At 39.1% G+C, this 13,943-nt stretch overlaps 2 protein-coding genes across 4 annotated transcripts in view; both read left to right on the forward strand.

Annotated features, from left to right (window-relative positions):
* The window catches only part of LRP12 (LDL receptor related protein 12), a 37,892-nt gene extending 27,242 nt beyond the window's left edge, over nt 1-10,650 (forward strand). Inside the window, exons 3-7 of the mRNA XM_053395460.1 lie at nt 1,703-1,838; nt 3,460-3,662; nt 5,265-6,363; nt 6,909-7,041; nt 8,012-10,650. Of these exons, the coding sequence (XP_053251435.1) occupies nt 1,703-1,838; nt 3,460-3,662; nt 5,265-6,363; nt 6,909-7,041; nt 8,012-8,872 (2,432 nt within the window). The 3' untranslated portion in view covers nt 8,873-10,650. The remainder of the gene's footprint in view (nt 1-1,702; nt 1,839-3,459; nt 3,663-5,264; nt 6,364-6,908; nt 7,042-8,011) is intronic.
* A 2,729-nt stretch (nt 10,651-13,379) lies between these two features.
* Nucleotides 13,380-13,943, forward strand: part of DPYS (dihydropyrimidinase) — a 46,722-nt gene continuing 46,158 nt past the window's right edge. Inside the window, exon 1 of one of the 3 annotated variants that reach the window (XM_053395461.1) lies at nt 13,380-13,768. In XM_053395461.1, the coding sequence (XP_053251436.1) occupies nt 13,406-13,768 (363 nt within the window). In that variant the 5' untranslated portion in view covers nt 13,380-13,405. The remainder of the gene's footprint in view (nt 13,769-13,943) is intronic. The other 2 variants (XM_053395463.1, XM_053395462.1) reach the window with 2 other exon arrangements.

Here is a 13,943-nt window from a genome sequence, read left to right on the forward strand (position 1 = left end):
GCCGGACTATATTTTTGGGGGGTGGGGAATGAACGAATTCCTATGCCCCACAAATAACCCAGAGATGCAGTTTAAATAAAAGGGCACATTCTACTCATGTAAAAACACACTGATTCCCGGACCGTCCGCGGGCCGGATTGAGAAGGTGATTGGACTGCATCTGGCCCCCGGGCCTTAGTTTGCCTACCCCTGGTGTAAATGGTAGAGAGTTGGAAGAGGAGCAGGGGGTAGGTGGGGTTGGCAAGTGTAGCAAGCAGGGATGCAGCCTCTAGTTTCACATATGCTGATGTGGTCTGAGCTGGCAGTGACTGACTAGGAAAGGGATCTTGCATAACGGTGGGTAGCTCAGTGAATATCCGAAAAGGGTATTGCAGAGCTGGAAAGATGCAGAAAAGGGCAACCAAAATGCTCAGAGAGCTGCTCCAAAACCATAAAGATTCTGCCAGGTTTCAGAATTGGCTGTAGTAACTTTAGAGGTCTGTTAAATCAAAGTGCTGAGCCTTTTCCAATTAAGTTAAATTCTAATTGATAGAGCTGGCTGAGAGACTGAACTGCAAGTCATGAAGTCCCAGATTGACTTGTGTGTCTTCCATATTCATTAAGTAGACTAGGAAAGCCACTTGGCCTCTGCTCCCAATCCCAGCATCTGCAGTAATAACTCTTGTATTGTTTTATAAATGTATTTGCCATGAAGAAGAATCCTGCTTTTCTGTGTTTGAGATTTTTTTTAATGAGTTAGCTTTTATAATGTATGTTCAGTTTTAAAAACATAACTCCTTGACTTTTTTTAAAAAAGGGGGAAACATGCATTGACATTTACATATATAAATGTTGATATTCTACCTTTTTTGTTTTTGCAATATTTATCTGCTTTGTTTTATAACATGAATCTCAAGTAGGAGGTCGCTTTGTTTACATTCAGTTCTATGAATGTAGAATTCCAAAGAGTAATGGAATAAGAGCACCACCTAATGGGTGACTAAACGAAAACAATAAATCTTCTGTAAAACCCTATCACTACTGCTGAACTGATGGAAAATCTGACTTTTAAATTTTGAGGCTTGCTTTCCCCCCATTTTTTAGAATTGTCGTATTTTATTAAGCAGAAGCTATTTTTATTTTCTTGCAGATAACAAAACAATTCTTCATAATGGAAAACCGTAAAGTCGCCCATTGTGTCAATATTTTATTTACTTGCAGATTGTTCCCTTTACATACAACACCTTTCCTGCATTGGTATATTTTCTGTCATTTGTGGAAGAAGCAGGCATATATGGTTTTCCAAGTGTTTGCAAGCTGCTGCGGTTGTATTCATTTTGTTTACTTGTCATGGCTGATTTTTGCCCATTTTACTTTCTGCTCTTTATAATACAGGCATCCATATACTGTGCGTTGGATTTTTCTGCAGAATAAAAGCATGAATAATTATTTAAATCTATAAATATACTTTGCTGGAAAAAGATATCATTGCAGTGCTTTGCCACATGATCCAGTTGCTCATAAACCTCTACTTTTTTTTTTTAAAAAAAGAAATGATTGGTTTTGATTTAATTTGTGTTATATAACAACAGTGTTTTGCATCTTCATTCAGATGAACCCATCTTCCAAGGAATGGTGTGTTCTTGCATTAAACTTTTGGAACTGTTTGTAAATCTGCAAAAGTGCATCTATAACTAAAGACATCAATTTATATATTTTTCAGCTTGTGGAGATATCCCAGAACAAATTAAAGGTCCAAGTGGGATCATCACTAGCCCAGGTTGGCCTCTTGAATATCCAGCAAGATTGAATTGTAGCTGGTATATCCGAGCAAACCCAGGTGAAATTATTACAATAAGGTAATTTGGGTGCTGTACTTTATAAATATATTGTGGAAAATGTAAGCAATTGTCTAAAAAAAAATGTACATGTTTTACTAAATGTAAATTTAGTCCTTGTAAACATTCCATTTTCTAATTTTATTCTGCTTCTTGACTTTATTGAATTAAATAGCCAGATATATAGCAGCGCTAAATTATGTCTGAGTGTCAGATCTTAAAACTAAAATTTGGTTATGGGTGTCTGGGAGCATTTCATTGAATTTTACATACTAGGTTCTATAGGGAATACTTTATATGATCCGAAGGTTTAGGAAATATATGTTTCCTATATACAAACTTATGGCAGGATCCAAAAAAGGTTGCTTAGGCTCATTCAAGGACTTTTACTAGCCTTGTGAACTTGTGACTTCTTTCTCATGAAAAAGTCAATCCCCATGCAGTCACAAACTGCTTTTGAAAGTCCTCTTTTTCAGAACAAGCAAACAAACACACACAACAGTTTGTTTGTGCCTCTTCTGCTATTTGAAAATATCAAGGTTAAAATTCCTTGTGGAAGTAGTTTCTCTAGGTTGGATCCAAAAGGAGGTGTCTTCCATGCATGTAAGTGCTGCACTAAACCTCTCAGTTAAAGTAGCACAGAAGCTTTTGCATTGTTGGTTTTGCTACCTGCAACTTGGAAATTCCTGTCAGGGTTGAAGAGCAGAGTATAAATACCGTATTTTTTGCTCTATAAGACGCACCAGACCACAAGACGCACCTAGTTTTTGGAGGAGGAAAACAAGAAAAAAATATTCTGGATCTCAGAAGCCAGAACAGCAAGAGGGATCGCTGCGCAGTGAAAGCAGCAATCCCTCTTGCTGTTCTGGCTTCTGGGATAGCTGCGCAGCCTGCATTCACTCCATAAAACGCACATACATTTCCCCTTACTTTTTAGGAGAGAAAAAGTGAGTCTTATAGAGCAAAAAATATGGTACTTGGAAGTTAACAGGGCTTTGTTTCAGCCGGAACTGAGTGGAACTCAGTTCCAGCACCTCTCAGGTAGGCGCCATTGCCATTACAAGAGAAAAAGGGAGACACGCATAGTGAGTTCTGGCACCTCATTTTTTAGAAAAATAGCACTGGAAGTAAAAAAAACAAATGCAAATAGAAGCTAAATTGGAATATGTTCTTTCACTTGTAAACTCTTGTGCCTGTGGAAGCATGCAACTTGCTATAGAACCTATGATATAAAATCTGGTATTTGACAATAGTGTTTCAGGTTGCCATTTAGGAAAAGGGCACACACAAAAAAGATGTATATATGAGAAAAGGTTAAAACGTCTGTGCATTGGCTCTGATTTTAGTGGAAAGCGAGAGGCTGAGAAAGAGAGAAAAGAATCTTCCTAATAGATGTAATAGATGTATCATATCAGTAGTTCATATTTAGAAATAATTAATAATAATTATCTGTGCTGGATTAAAAACTGTTAAGATTTTGAAATGTATTTTTCCAATTGGGGAGGTAAAAATTAGGTCTTGTTGAACTTAATGTCTGTCAAAAATTTAAGGATATGTATATTAAATAGTTGTTTGTTAAGGGATTATACTAATATTTAACAGCAACAAAAAAGAAATATAACTCATTATTTACCTTGTGTAGTTTTCAGGATTTTGATGTTCAAGGATCACGGCGATGCAGTTCAGATTCCCTGACGATAGGGGCATACAAAAACATGGAAAATTATAGAGTGTGTGGGTCTTCTATTCCATCTCCATATATATCTTCACAGGACCATGTTTGGGTCAGATTTCATTCAGATGATAGTATATCACGAAAAGGATTCAGACTGACTTATTTTGCAGGTAAACTTTAAATGATGTAATTAAACATTTTCTAGATTTAGGGGCAAATCTTTTCAGCATTTTTTTAAAAAAAACAAACCACAGTGCATCGATTAATGGAAGCTTAAGAAAGAGATGATGGTTATTAATATTCTTTTTATTTTAAAAAATGTAGAAAGTGGGACTGCAGTTGCTAACATCCATACGTTGCCATTTCAGACCCATTGTAGAGACATTTGAAACACTACTTAAGGCATTTGTAGTAGGTATATTGAAAATATTGACAACTGTTCTAAAGCTCAGAAAATGAACCCAGTCCTCCAAACAACTTTCTAGAGAGACACACCAAATTTTATGCAGTAGATCCTTCACTCTTGATGGGACATGTTATACATTTTCATGCACTCTTCATCCATGATAGAACATGCAAACATGTTATGGGGTACAAAATGTTAATCAGCCAAAGGCCTGGTTATAGAGCAACATTTTCACCTGGTGCCTAAAGATGTACAGTGGTACCTCGGGTTACATACGCTTCAGGTTACCGACTCCGCTAACCCAGAAATAGTATCTCGGGTTAAGAACTTTGCTTCAGAATGAGAACAGAAATCGTGCAGCAGTGGCGCAGCGGCAGCAGGAGCCCCCATTAGTTAAAGTGGTGCTTCAGGTTAAGAACAGTTTCAGGTTAAGAACAGACCTCCATAATGAATTAAGTACATAACCAAAGGTACCACTGTACAGTATAACGAAGCCATTACAGAAAAAGGCCTATTCTTGTGTTGCCACCCTCTGAACCTCTCATGAAGGAAGCACACAAAGAAGGGACTCGGATGATGATCGCAGAGTCCAGGTCATAGGGAGAGGCCGTCCTTGGGGTATTGTGGTCCTATATAAATAAAACCGTATGGAGCTGCTCAAACTGTGTGGGTTTTTTTACACCAGTATAGTTCATATTGTTCCAGATAAACTATTAAAATACTATTTCCAGCTGACTGATTTTTATTGATTAGTGCAGGGCTAGCCAACATAGTGCCCTCCCTAAGTTGATGTGCTGCAGCTCACACCATCCCAGATAACTGGCCAATCCTGGCTGGGGCTGATGGGAATTAACAGTCCAATAACATCTGGGGGGGGGCATCTGTATTGGGTCCCAGTACATTTCAGAGCACAATTCAAAGTGTTAGCATTGTCCCAAACAGCCTTGTCTTTGTATACCTGAAGGAGTGTCTTTGTCCCCAGACACTGAGGTCCAGTTTCTGAAGACCTTCTGGCAGTTCCTTCGCTGCGAGAAGTGAAGTTACAGGGAACCGGGCAGAGGGCCTTCTCGGTAGTGATACCCACCCCATGGAACACCCTCCCATCAGATGTCAAACATAAACAGCTGCACAACTTTCCAAAGACATCTGAAGGCAGCCCTGTATCAGGAAGTTTTAAATGTTTAATGCTTTGTTGTGTTTTTATTATGTTGGAAGCTATCCAGAGTGGCTGGGGCAACCCAGTCAGATAAGTAGGCCATTATTATTATTATTATTATTATTATTATTATTAGCATGACACTGTAAGATAAACAAGTAATAAATGTAAAAGTGGGCATATGATAATTTCTTTAATGTTCATTTTTAGGGAAATCCAGCGAACCAAGCTGCGACTGTAACCAATTCCATTGTGCTAATGGGAAATGTATTCCAGAATCTTGGAAATGCAATGACATGGATGAATGTGGAGACAACTCAGATGAAGAAATCTGTGCCAAAGCTAGTCCCCCAACTGCTGCTTCCTTCCAGCCATGTGCATACAACCAGTTCCAGTGTCTGTCTCGTTTCAATGTTTACACTTGCATTCCAGAATCCTCAAAATGTGATGGAAACCTTGACTGTCTTGACTTGGGAGATGAAATAGACTGTGGCGTGCCAACATGTGGACAGTTGCTGAAATATTTTTATGGTACTTTCAATTCTCCCAATTATCCAGACTTTTATCCTCCAGGGAGCAACTGCACATGGCTGATAGACACTGGGGACCACCGCAAAGTTATTTTGCGTTTCACTGACTTTAAGCTTGATGGTACCGGATATGGGGACTATGTCAAAATATATGACGGTTTAGAGGAGAATCCACGCAAGCTATTGCGTGTTTTAACTGCTTTTGACTCTCATGCCCCTCTTACAGTTGTTTCTTCATCCGGTCAAATCAGAGTGCATTTTTGCGCTGACAAAGTGAATGCAGCAAGAGGATTTAATGCTACCTATCAGGTTGATGGCTTCTGTCTGCCATGGGAAATTCCATGTGGTGGAAACTGGGGCTGTTACACAGAGCAGCAGCGCTGTGATGGCTATTGGCATTGTCCAAACGGAAGAGATGAAACAAACTGCACTATGTGCCAAAAGGAAGAATTTCCTTGCTCTCGTAATGGTGCCTGCTATCCACGCTCCGATCGCTGCAACTACCAGAACCACTGCCCCAATGGCTCGGATGAAAAGAATTGCTTCTTTTGCCAGCCAGGAAATTTCCACTGCAAAAATAATCGGTGTGTGTTTGAAAGCTGGGTTTGCGATTCCCAAGATGATTGTGGTGATGGTAGTGATGAAGAGAATTGCCCAGTTATTGTACCCACCAGAGTAATAACTGCTGCTGTCATTGGAAGTCTTATTTGTGGGCTGCTCCTTGTCATTGCACTGGGATGCACTTGTAAGCTGTATTCTTTGAGAATGTTTGAACGAAGGTAAGATTTTGCAATTACAAAAGAAAAGCTGCTATTTTATTGTTCCTGATTTACCAGAAAACAATTGTCTGTGGGTGGCTACTTTTATTGAGGAATGCTAGACATTTTCTTTATCATTCAAAAAAGTTGTCTTAGTACGTAGCTATAAAGCAGCATGGCTGTGAATGCTTCAAATATTCAGGGGATCTTCCAGTGCCATAAAATAGGATTTTGATTAGACTTAAGTAATTAACACTAGTAATTCAAATTGGATTCACATATTATATAGGTAACAAGTTTGTGCAAGCACAGTTCTTCCTTCCGTAAAATTGTATGAGGGTTGTTATCAAACTGTTAGGGCTGTTGTTATTTAGTAAATTATTATTATAGCACCATCAGTGTGCATGGCAATTTAGAGGATAAGGGGATAGATGCCTCCCCCCCCATGAGACTGCAGTCTAAAATTTGACTCCAATGAAACAACTGAGACAGAAATCACTGATACAGTGGTGGCGCTCTTATTATCTATGAAAACTAAATTGCAACCTGTTTATGTTCTTAAATAGATCTTTTGAGACACAGTTGTCTAGAGTCGAGGCTGAGTTGTTAAGAAGGGAAGCACCTCCTTCCTATGGACAGTTGATTGCTCAGGGCTTAATTCCACCAGTTGAAGACTTCCCTGTTTGCTCACCAAATCAGGTAAGAACTTTCATATTAACTAAAAATAGATTACTATGAATAAGAAGTATAAAATCACAAAGTACTGAATCAGTTCGCTAGCCAAACACCTTACTGCAGCAGTTTCTGCTCAGTTCCAATAAGTTGACAAAAACTCTTTGCAGATCTTTGAATCCTAGTCTCAATGTGGTAAGTGCTTGTGAAAAAAAGTTACTCTGAACAGCTCAGCATCTGTTGACACACTTATGTTTTAACACCACATGGTGGCGCTTAACAACCTTGTCTAAGATTCCCAAATTCATAATGTGGCTTGAAATTCAGTGATAGCTCTTAATTCTTCCACAAAACACAGGCAAGCTGTTTCTCCTTGGTCATAAATCTGTGTGATCATATAAGATTGTTTTTGTATTGTCACTGGATATAGCTTTCTGCGGTACAAAGTATTTTTATTAACACCAGAATAAAAACATACTTGGTTGGAAGTCAGGTTTTTTAAAAAATATATTTAAAAATGGGTATATCATCAAACTCCACGTTAGGAAATTTTGCCCTGCCTTTTTTATCCAAAAGCATTTAAGGAATTGGTAAGCAGCAACTTAATCCAAAATCACTGGAAAACCAGGCTAGTGATTTGGGGTACCTAAATGTGGATCAGTATAAGTAATTTTGCTCACTTGATAAATGCTATAAATGGGTGCTTAATTTACGAAATGTATTAGATACATGTCATGTGTATATATTCATATTTTTATTTTGAGAGATTTAAATGTAAACAAAAAAGAACATAAGCACTGTCATTGAACCCAGTCCTCTACTGTTAACAAAATGATTCTCACATACATATTTAACTGAAGAACAGTCAGAGGACTTAGATTCTAGACTTGCATGTTGCCAAATTGAATGAAACTTATCTAGAGAGCTCCTTATTGCATTTTTTTCAAGGTATTGTTTCTTCATAGCATCTGCCTTACCCGTGCCTTTGTTTTCACAGGCTTCTGTTTTAGAAAATTTGAGGCTAGCAGTGAGGTCTCAGCTTGGATTTACCTCTATCAGGCTTCCAATTGCGGGCCGGTCAAGCAATATTTGGAACCGAATCTTTAATTTTGCAAGATCTCGCCATTCTGGATCCCTGGCACTGGTTTCCTCAGACGGAGATGACATTGCCAACCCGAATGCTAGCAGAGAAGGTGAAAGAAACGGCTCTCACCGAAACCTCTTTTCAGTAGAGTCTGATGATACAGACACAGAAACGGAACGAAGAGACACAGCAGGTGCCGTTGGTGGCGTTGCTGCTACTTTGCCTCAGAAGGTCCCTCCTGCAACAGCCGTCGAAGCAGCTGTCGTCTGTGGAGCTTCCTCAGCTCAGAATATCAGCAGCAGTTCGGACGGTGGAAGAGAAGCAGCGAGTGTGGAACCCCCGAGTTCCAGTCCAGGGCGCCACCAGTTCTCCAGTGCACTTAGTCGTATGACTCAAGGGTTACGTTGGGTACGCTTCACTTTAGGGAGGTCGAGTCCCGTCAGTCAGAACCAAAGTCCTTTGAGACAGCTTGATAATGGGGTGGGTGGAGGAAGAGACGAAGATGATGATGTTGAAATGCTCATTCCCGCCTCTGATGCGGCATCAGACTTGGATGCGAATGACTGCTCAAGACCTCTTCTTGACCTCACCTCAGAACAAGGACAAGGGCTTAGGCAGCCTTACAGCGCGGCACATAATGGGATGCGCTCCTGTAATCGAGATGGCCCTTGTGAGCGCTGTGGAATTGTACATACTGCCCAGATACCTGACACTTGCTTAGAATCAGCACTGAAAAACGAAACTAGTGATGATGAGGCTTTGCTACTTTGCTAAGTCTAGTTTGAGTGGGTGGAAATGTATGTAAGTTGGAGCAATATTGGTGATTGTTTTGTACTTCATAATTAAGGAAAAAAGCAGTTGTTGTTTTTTCATTTCAAAAAAGAATCCAGGGCAAATCATGGGACTTAAAATGTTCTTGTGCATGACTGAATGAATATTTGTCATACGGGCAACTAAAACAAATGTTTTCCCAGGTCAGTATACGTGATGTACACCTGTTGCTATTTGGTTATTTAATGGTCATCTTCCGAGGGCTTTTCAAAGAAACTCCTTTTTCTATTATTAGTATTCTTAAAGCAAGTGCAAGGAAGTGACTGCAGACAGAATATCTTTGTAATTTGTGAAACACACTAGCAACAGATGAGCTTTGTGGAACCTCTCAACATGTTCAGGCTTGTCTGAACATTTACGTTTAAAGTGTTGCAGAGGTTTGCATCTGTAGCCAGTCCCTTACCCAGACTTTAAAGATTAATGCAGAATGAGGTAATATGAGAAGCCCTCTTGTGTCAGATAGTTTAAACATGATGGTGTAATTTAGAACAGAAACTTAGCTGCTCAACCACTGATGTCTGCCTGCCACTCACTGCAGGTTGTCAGGCTAGTTTGTACAAAATATTTATTCCTTTTTGAAATCAAAACCAACGTACTTTTGCCAATATAATTTTAACTGAATATACTAAATGCTGATTATTGCAAAAAGTATTCTTTTTCTCTCTTGTGGTTTATAATATATTTGTCTAATTACTGATTGTCATCATGCTGAACTTTTTCAGAAGGAAGAGAGACTTTCTCCAATACACTATATATTTTTTTCTTTTAGAAATTCAAACAGCAGTTAACTTAGATAAAACTGATGGCAAAAAAATCTTTTGTAGCTTTTATAACATTGACTTTAATAAGTTGGTCTAGTATGGTACAACCAAATAAGGTGTAAAAATTCAGAGTAATTTTTCATCTATCTTTGAAGATAGATATCCGAAGCAGTTAAAATATGCATTTAATTCTTGTATATAATGTGTTTTTTAAAGCTGAGATAGGTACCTATAACTCTAGAAAATATGTTCCAACTGCTAATGGATCTTCTCCCTAATAGGGTTTAAATTTGTCTGGTCTAAAGGGATTTGCACTAAAACTATGTTAAGGTCTCTAAAGAGCTTAGTGCACAAGCACTATCACTTTAAGTACTAGTCTCTAATACTGCAATGAAATATATATAAATATCTAAAAAAAATATTTCCATTGCTCTGTTTTTGGGTTCTTGCTTTCTTCTGTTGTTTGTTGCTGCAACTGAATTTGCTTTACTAATTTCCTATTTATTCATTGTATTTAAAAAGCTGGTTTACCTGGCATCAGTTTGCGCTTTTTTTAAAAAAGAAAAAGAAATATTCAGTATATTTCAAGGTTTTTATTTTTGTTACATCACATTTTGGCTGCAAAACACACTAGTGGGGAGAAAACATTCATAGTTTCCAGTTTTGTGACCAGAAAGTGGTTGTTGTTGCTACTAAATGATATCAAGAAATCCATCTTTTGAGAAGGTAAAGATTGTCAATTGCTGTTATATTTATTCTTTGCCAGTCTAAGTAGGCTTAATGATTTAGTATGAAAAATGTATTTGTGTGTGACTGTATGCTATTTATTAAATTTTCCATACATTGCTGAATGTCATTTTTAAAGCATGTTTAAAGTCTTGTGGATTTCTTGTTGTGTTATGCTGTCAGAAAAAAACTGGCAATGTTTTAAGATGTATCAAATTAAAAAATCTTACTATGTATTGAGGTACTTTGTAAAGAGAAACCTGAAGGTATATTAGTTTTCTATTTTTGTAGTTTTTAAAAATAAAAATAAAAATACACAAATAGAAAACATGGTATAAAAAGAGGGCTGCTGCAGTTATCATTATACCATACCAAGAATGGACCTAGTGTCCAAATCATTCACTTTGTACACAAGCTGTATGCCTTTGCACACAATATAGGCTGTACAGTAGCACCTAGAACAATATTTGCTGAGCATGAAAAATTTGCAGTCACAGAAGGGAAAAAACAATTTGCTAGGAGCAGAAGCAGCAGCGGCCAAACTAGTAAGTCCCAAGTAGGGAAAAACAGAAATTATTTTGCTGTAAAGTAAACAGAAAAAATGTCATAGTGCTCAGCACATAAAGGTCACATCAGATTTCCCAAGCTTGTAGCAATCTGTTGTATGGCGCTTCATAGCATAATAATAGCATAACCTGTAATTATAGCTTGTAAACAGAGTTTTTGAAATTGATAACCTGGTTCACATGTACGAAGGGGTTGGTTCTAAATTTGCATGATCACCCCCTCTATTCCTTCATGAAAACAATACTTAATGTGAAAGTGTGATAGTGTAGAGCCTTGGTTTCTGTCATTCCCCTAAAAATGGGGGAGGCAGAGATTGCTGCCATGCTGTAAGCCCAGCAAGGGTGCAGAAGCACTGGGCCTCCATAGGGTCTTAATCTCTACATTTAAGCACCTTGCCTACAGTTCCACCACATATGAGCTACTCTCTGCAGCTGTAACAACTGGGGTACAGAGACATGCTAAATACCTACTGTGCCTTGAAGCTCTGTGTGTGACCAGTCACACTCTTGCTAAGAAGCCCTTTATCTTTATGGCCAGTTTCTATGTGAAAAGGAAAGCTAGAAATTTGAGGTGCTAAGCATTCATTTAGGTACACACATTAATAGTGGAATTCTAAACATGTTTACTAAGTACTTAGTTCCACTGGTGGTGAAACTCCTTGGCAGTGGTGCAGTTAGGGAATTTCAGATGCTGGTCTAAAATGGAAGTTCTGTCTTTAGATGGTAATGTAGTGAGATAGTTCTGCTGTATACAGAGGCCTTCTGGCTCGTTTTTCTGAGTGGGGCCTTGGACTTCTCTACACTAAAGTTCTGCCATACAGTGATACCTTGGTTTACAACTATAATCTGTTCCGGAGGTCCGGTTGTAAACCAAAACAGGTTGTAATCCAAGACGCACTTTCACCAATGGGGCCTCCAAAAAAAATGGGTTGTAATCCAAAAAAAAAGGGACACACACTTCAGGGTTTGATGTGGTTGTAATCCAAAACGGTTGTAATCCAAAATGGTTTCAAACCAAGGTACCACTGTACTGGCATCTCTGCTTCCAAGTAAATGTGATTAGGAACACAACACAAGCCTGAAATCCTACATATAAGTGCTCTTTACTGGGAAGTAGAGCTGATTTAATTCGAGATTTGCTTCAGATTGGAGATGCACAAGATAGGGCTGCATACTGCCACTGAATTTTATACAGCTCAGTTCTAAAAACATTTTTTTAAAAAAAAAAAAAGGTGACCTACTCCATAAGGTGGAATGTGAGATAATTATTTTTGGAAACTGCTACTGATGCCCAGATCCTTCAATAAATTTACCTGGTACCTTTAAATCTGCATTGACATTTTTACATTTAGTTTGCCCTGCTTTCAAAGGAAGATGGCAACGAATGTTCTGAATGCAGTAACTCTACTTAGGACTAGTTACAGATAGGTAGCCGTGTTGGTCTGCCATAGTCAAAACAAAAAAAATTTTCCCCTTCCAGTAGCACCTTAAAGACCAACTAAGTTAGTTCTTGGTATGAGCTTTCGTGTGCATGCACACTTCTTCAGATACACAGATACTTCTTCAGATACTTCTTCAGTGTATCTGAAGAAGTGTGCATGCACACGAAAGCTCATACCAAGAACTAACTTAGTTGGTCTTTAAGGTGCTACTGGAAGGAAAAAATTTTTGTTTCTACTTAGGACTGGAGTTGCTATTCCCACTAGATGCTGTTGAACTCTTGCATTTCCAGCGCTGCATAAGCCTTAGGCTATTTACTCAAAAGTAAGCCCCTCCAGCTTGCATTTACATTTACTCCCGGGTAATTGTAAGATTTCCGTTTTGCTTCCTTTCACTATCCTGAAACGCCGCTTTAACCAGGCTCGATCCCTTTTTAAAGTAAGGCATAAGAAGCTAATTGGACAACGTACAACCCCGCAATGTGTAAACTCAATTTATTTATTTATTTTACATTGTTCCTTTAGCCCCTTCAGATAGCAGAGATTTAAAAAGAAGACAGGGACGGAGGCGGATGTGTCTATAGTCCCCGTGGAATTGGGCAAAATACTCCCAATTCGAGTTTTCAGAATGGCACAGAATAAAGAGTAAGGAAGTGGCTGCTTGGGGGAAAGCTGTACCAGCCATTTTGAAATACAGTCTTACTTAATTTAATTTCACACAAACTGCTTCCAAAACTACTGACCTAAAACCCTCATTCTAAACACAGCTGTAATGCTGAGCAGCACCCACAAACTTCCTCGTGGAAAAGCAGCGCCCCACCCACTCGTTGCAAGGAAAAGGCTAGTGGGGAAGTAATTAGGTGCAGGGAGAGGAAGGGCGATAGTAATTCTCACTCTCACAAACACAGGGGAAAAAAGGAATAGGGAACAAAGGGTTAAAACCTCTCAGCCCCCGGCAGGAAAAGTTACACGTGACTGCATGGAATGTCTGCCGGCAGAGGGAGAAAACTTAAAAAGTGCTGCTGCAACTGCTGCCACTACTTTGCAAACGCGGAGCGCCTTTCCCAGAAACTTTACGCACAGAAGCGGGAGAAGACCATGCAGAAGATTTGGATCCGAGGCGGGCGAGTTGTGAACGCGGACTGTTCGCAAGTTGCGGATGTGTACGTGGAGGATGGGAAAATCAAAGCGGTGGGGTCGCATCTCCAGCCGCCATCCCTAGCAGGCGTCCAGGTGATAGATGCCTCCAACAAACTGGTTCTGCCCGGCGGGATTGATCCTCACACGCACCTGCAGTTCCCCTTTATGGGCACGCAGTCGAAAGACGACTTCTATCAAGGGACAAAGGTAATTAGTGTCTTCGTTATTATAACAGTGCCGTTATTATAACAAGCTATAGCTTAGGGCCCCACTCTCTTGGGGGCCCCCAAAAAATTAAAAGGAAAAAACCCCTGGATGTACACTTCCAAAATATAAGATAAAAAACAAATAAAATAAAACCTACATACAGCAACAGTGTTTT

The sequence above is a fragment of the Podarcis raffonei genome, chromosome 7 (assembly GCF_027172205.1).
Source record: "Podarcis raffonei isolate rPodRaf1 chromosome 7, rPodRaf1.pri, whole genome shotgun sequence".
Lineage (NCBI taxonomy): Eukaryota > Metazoa > Chordata > Lepidosauria > Squamata > Lacertidae > Podarcis > Podarcis raffonei.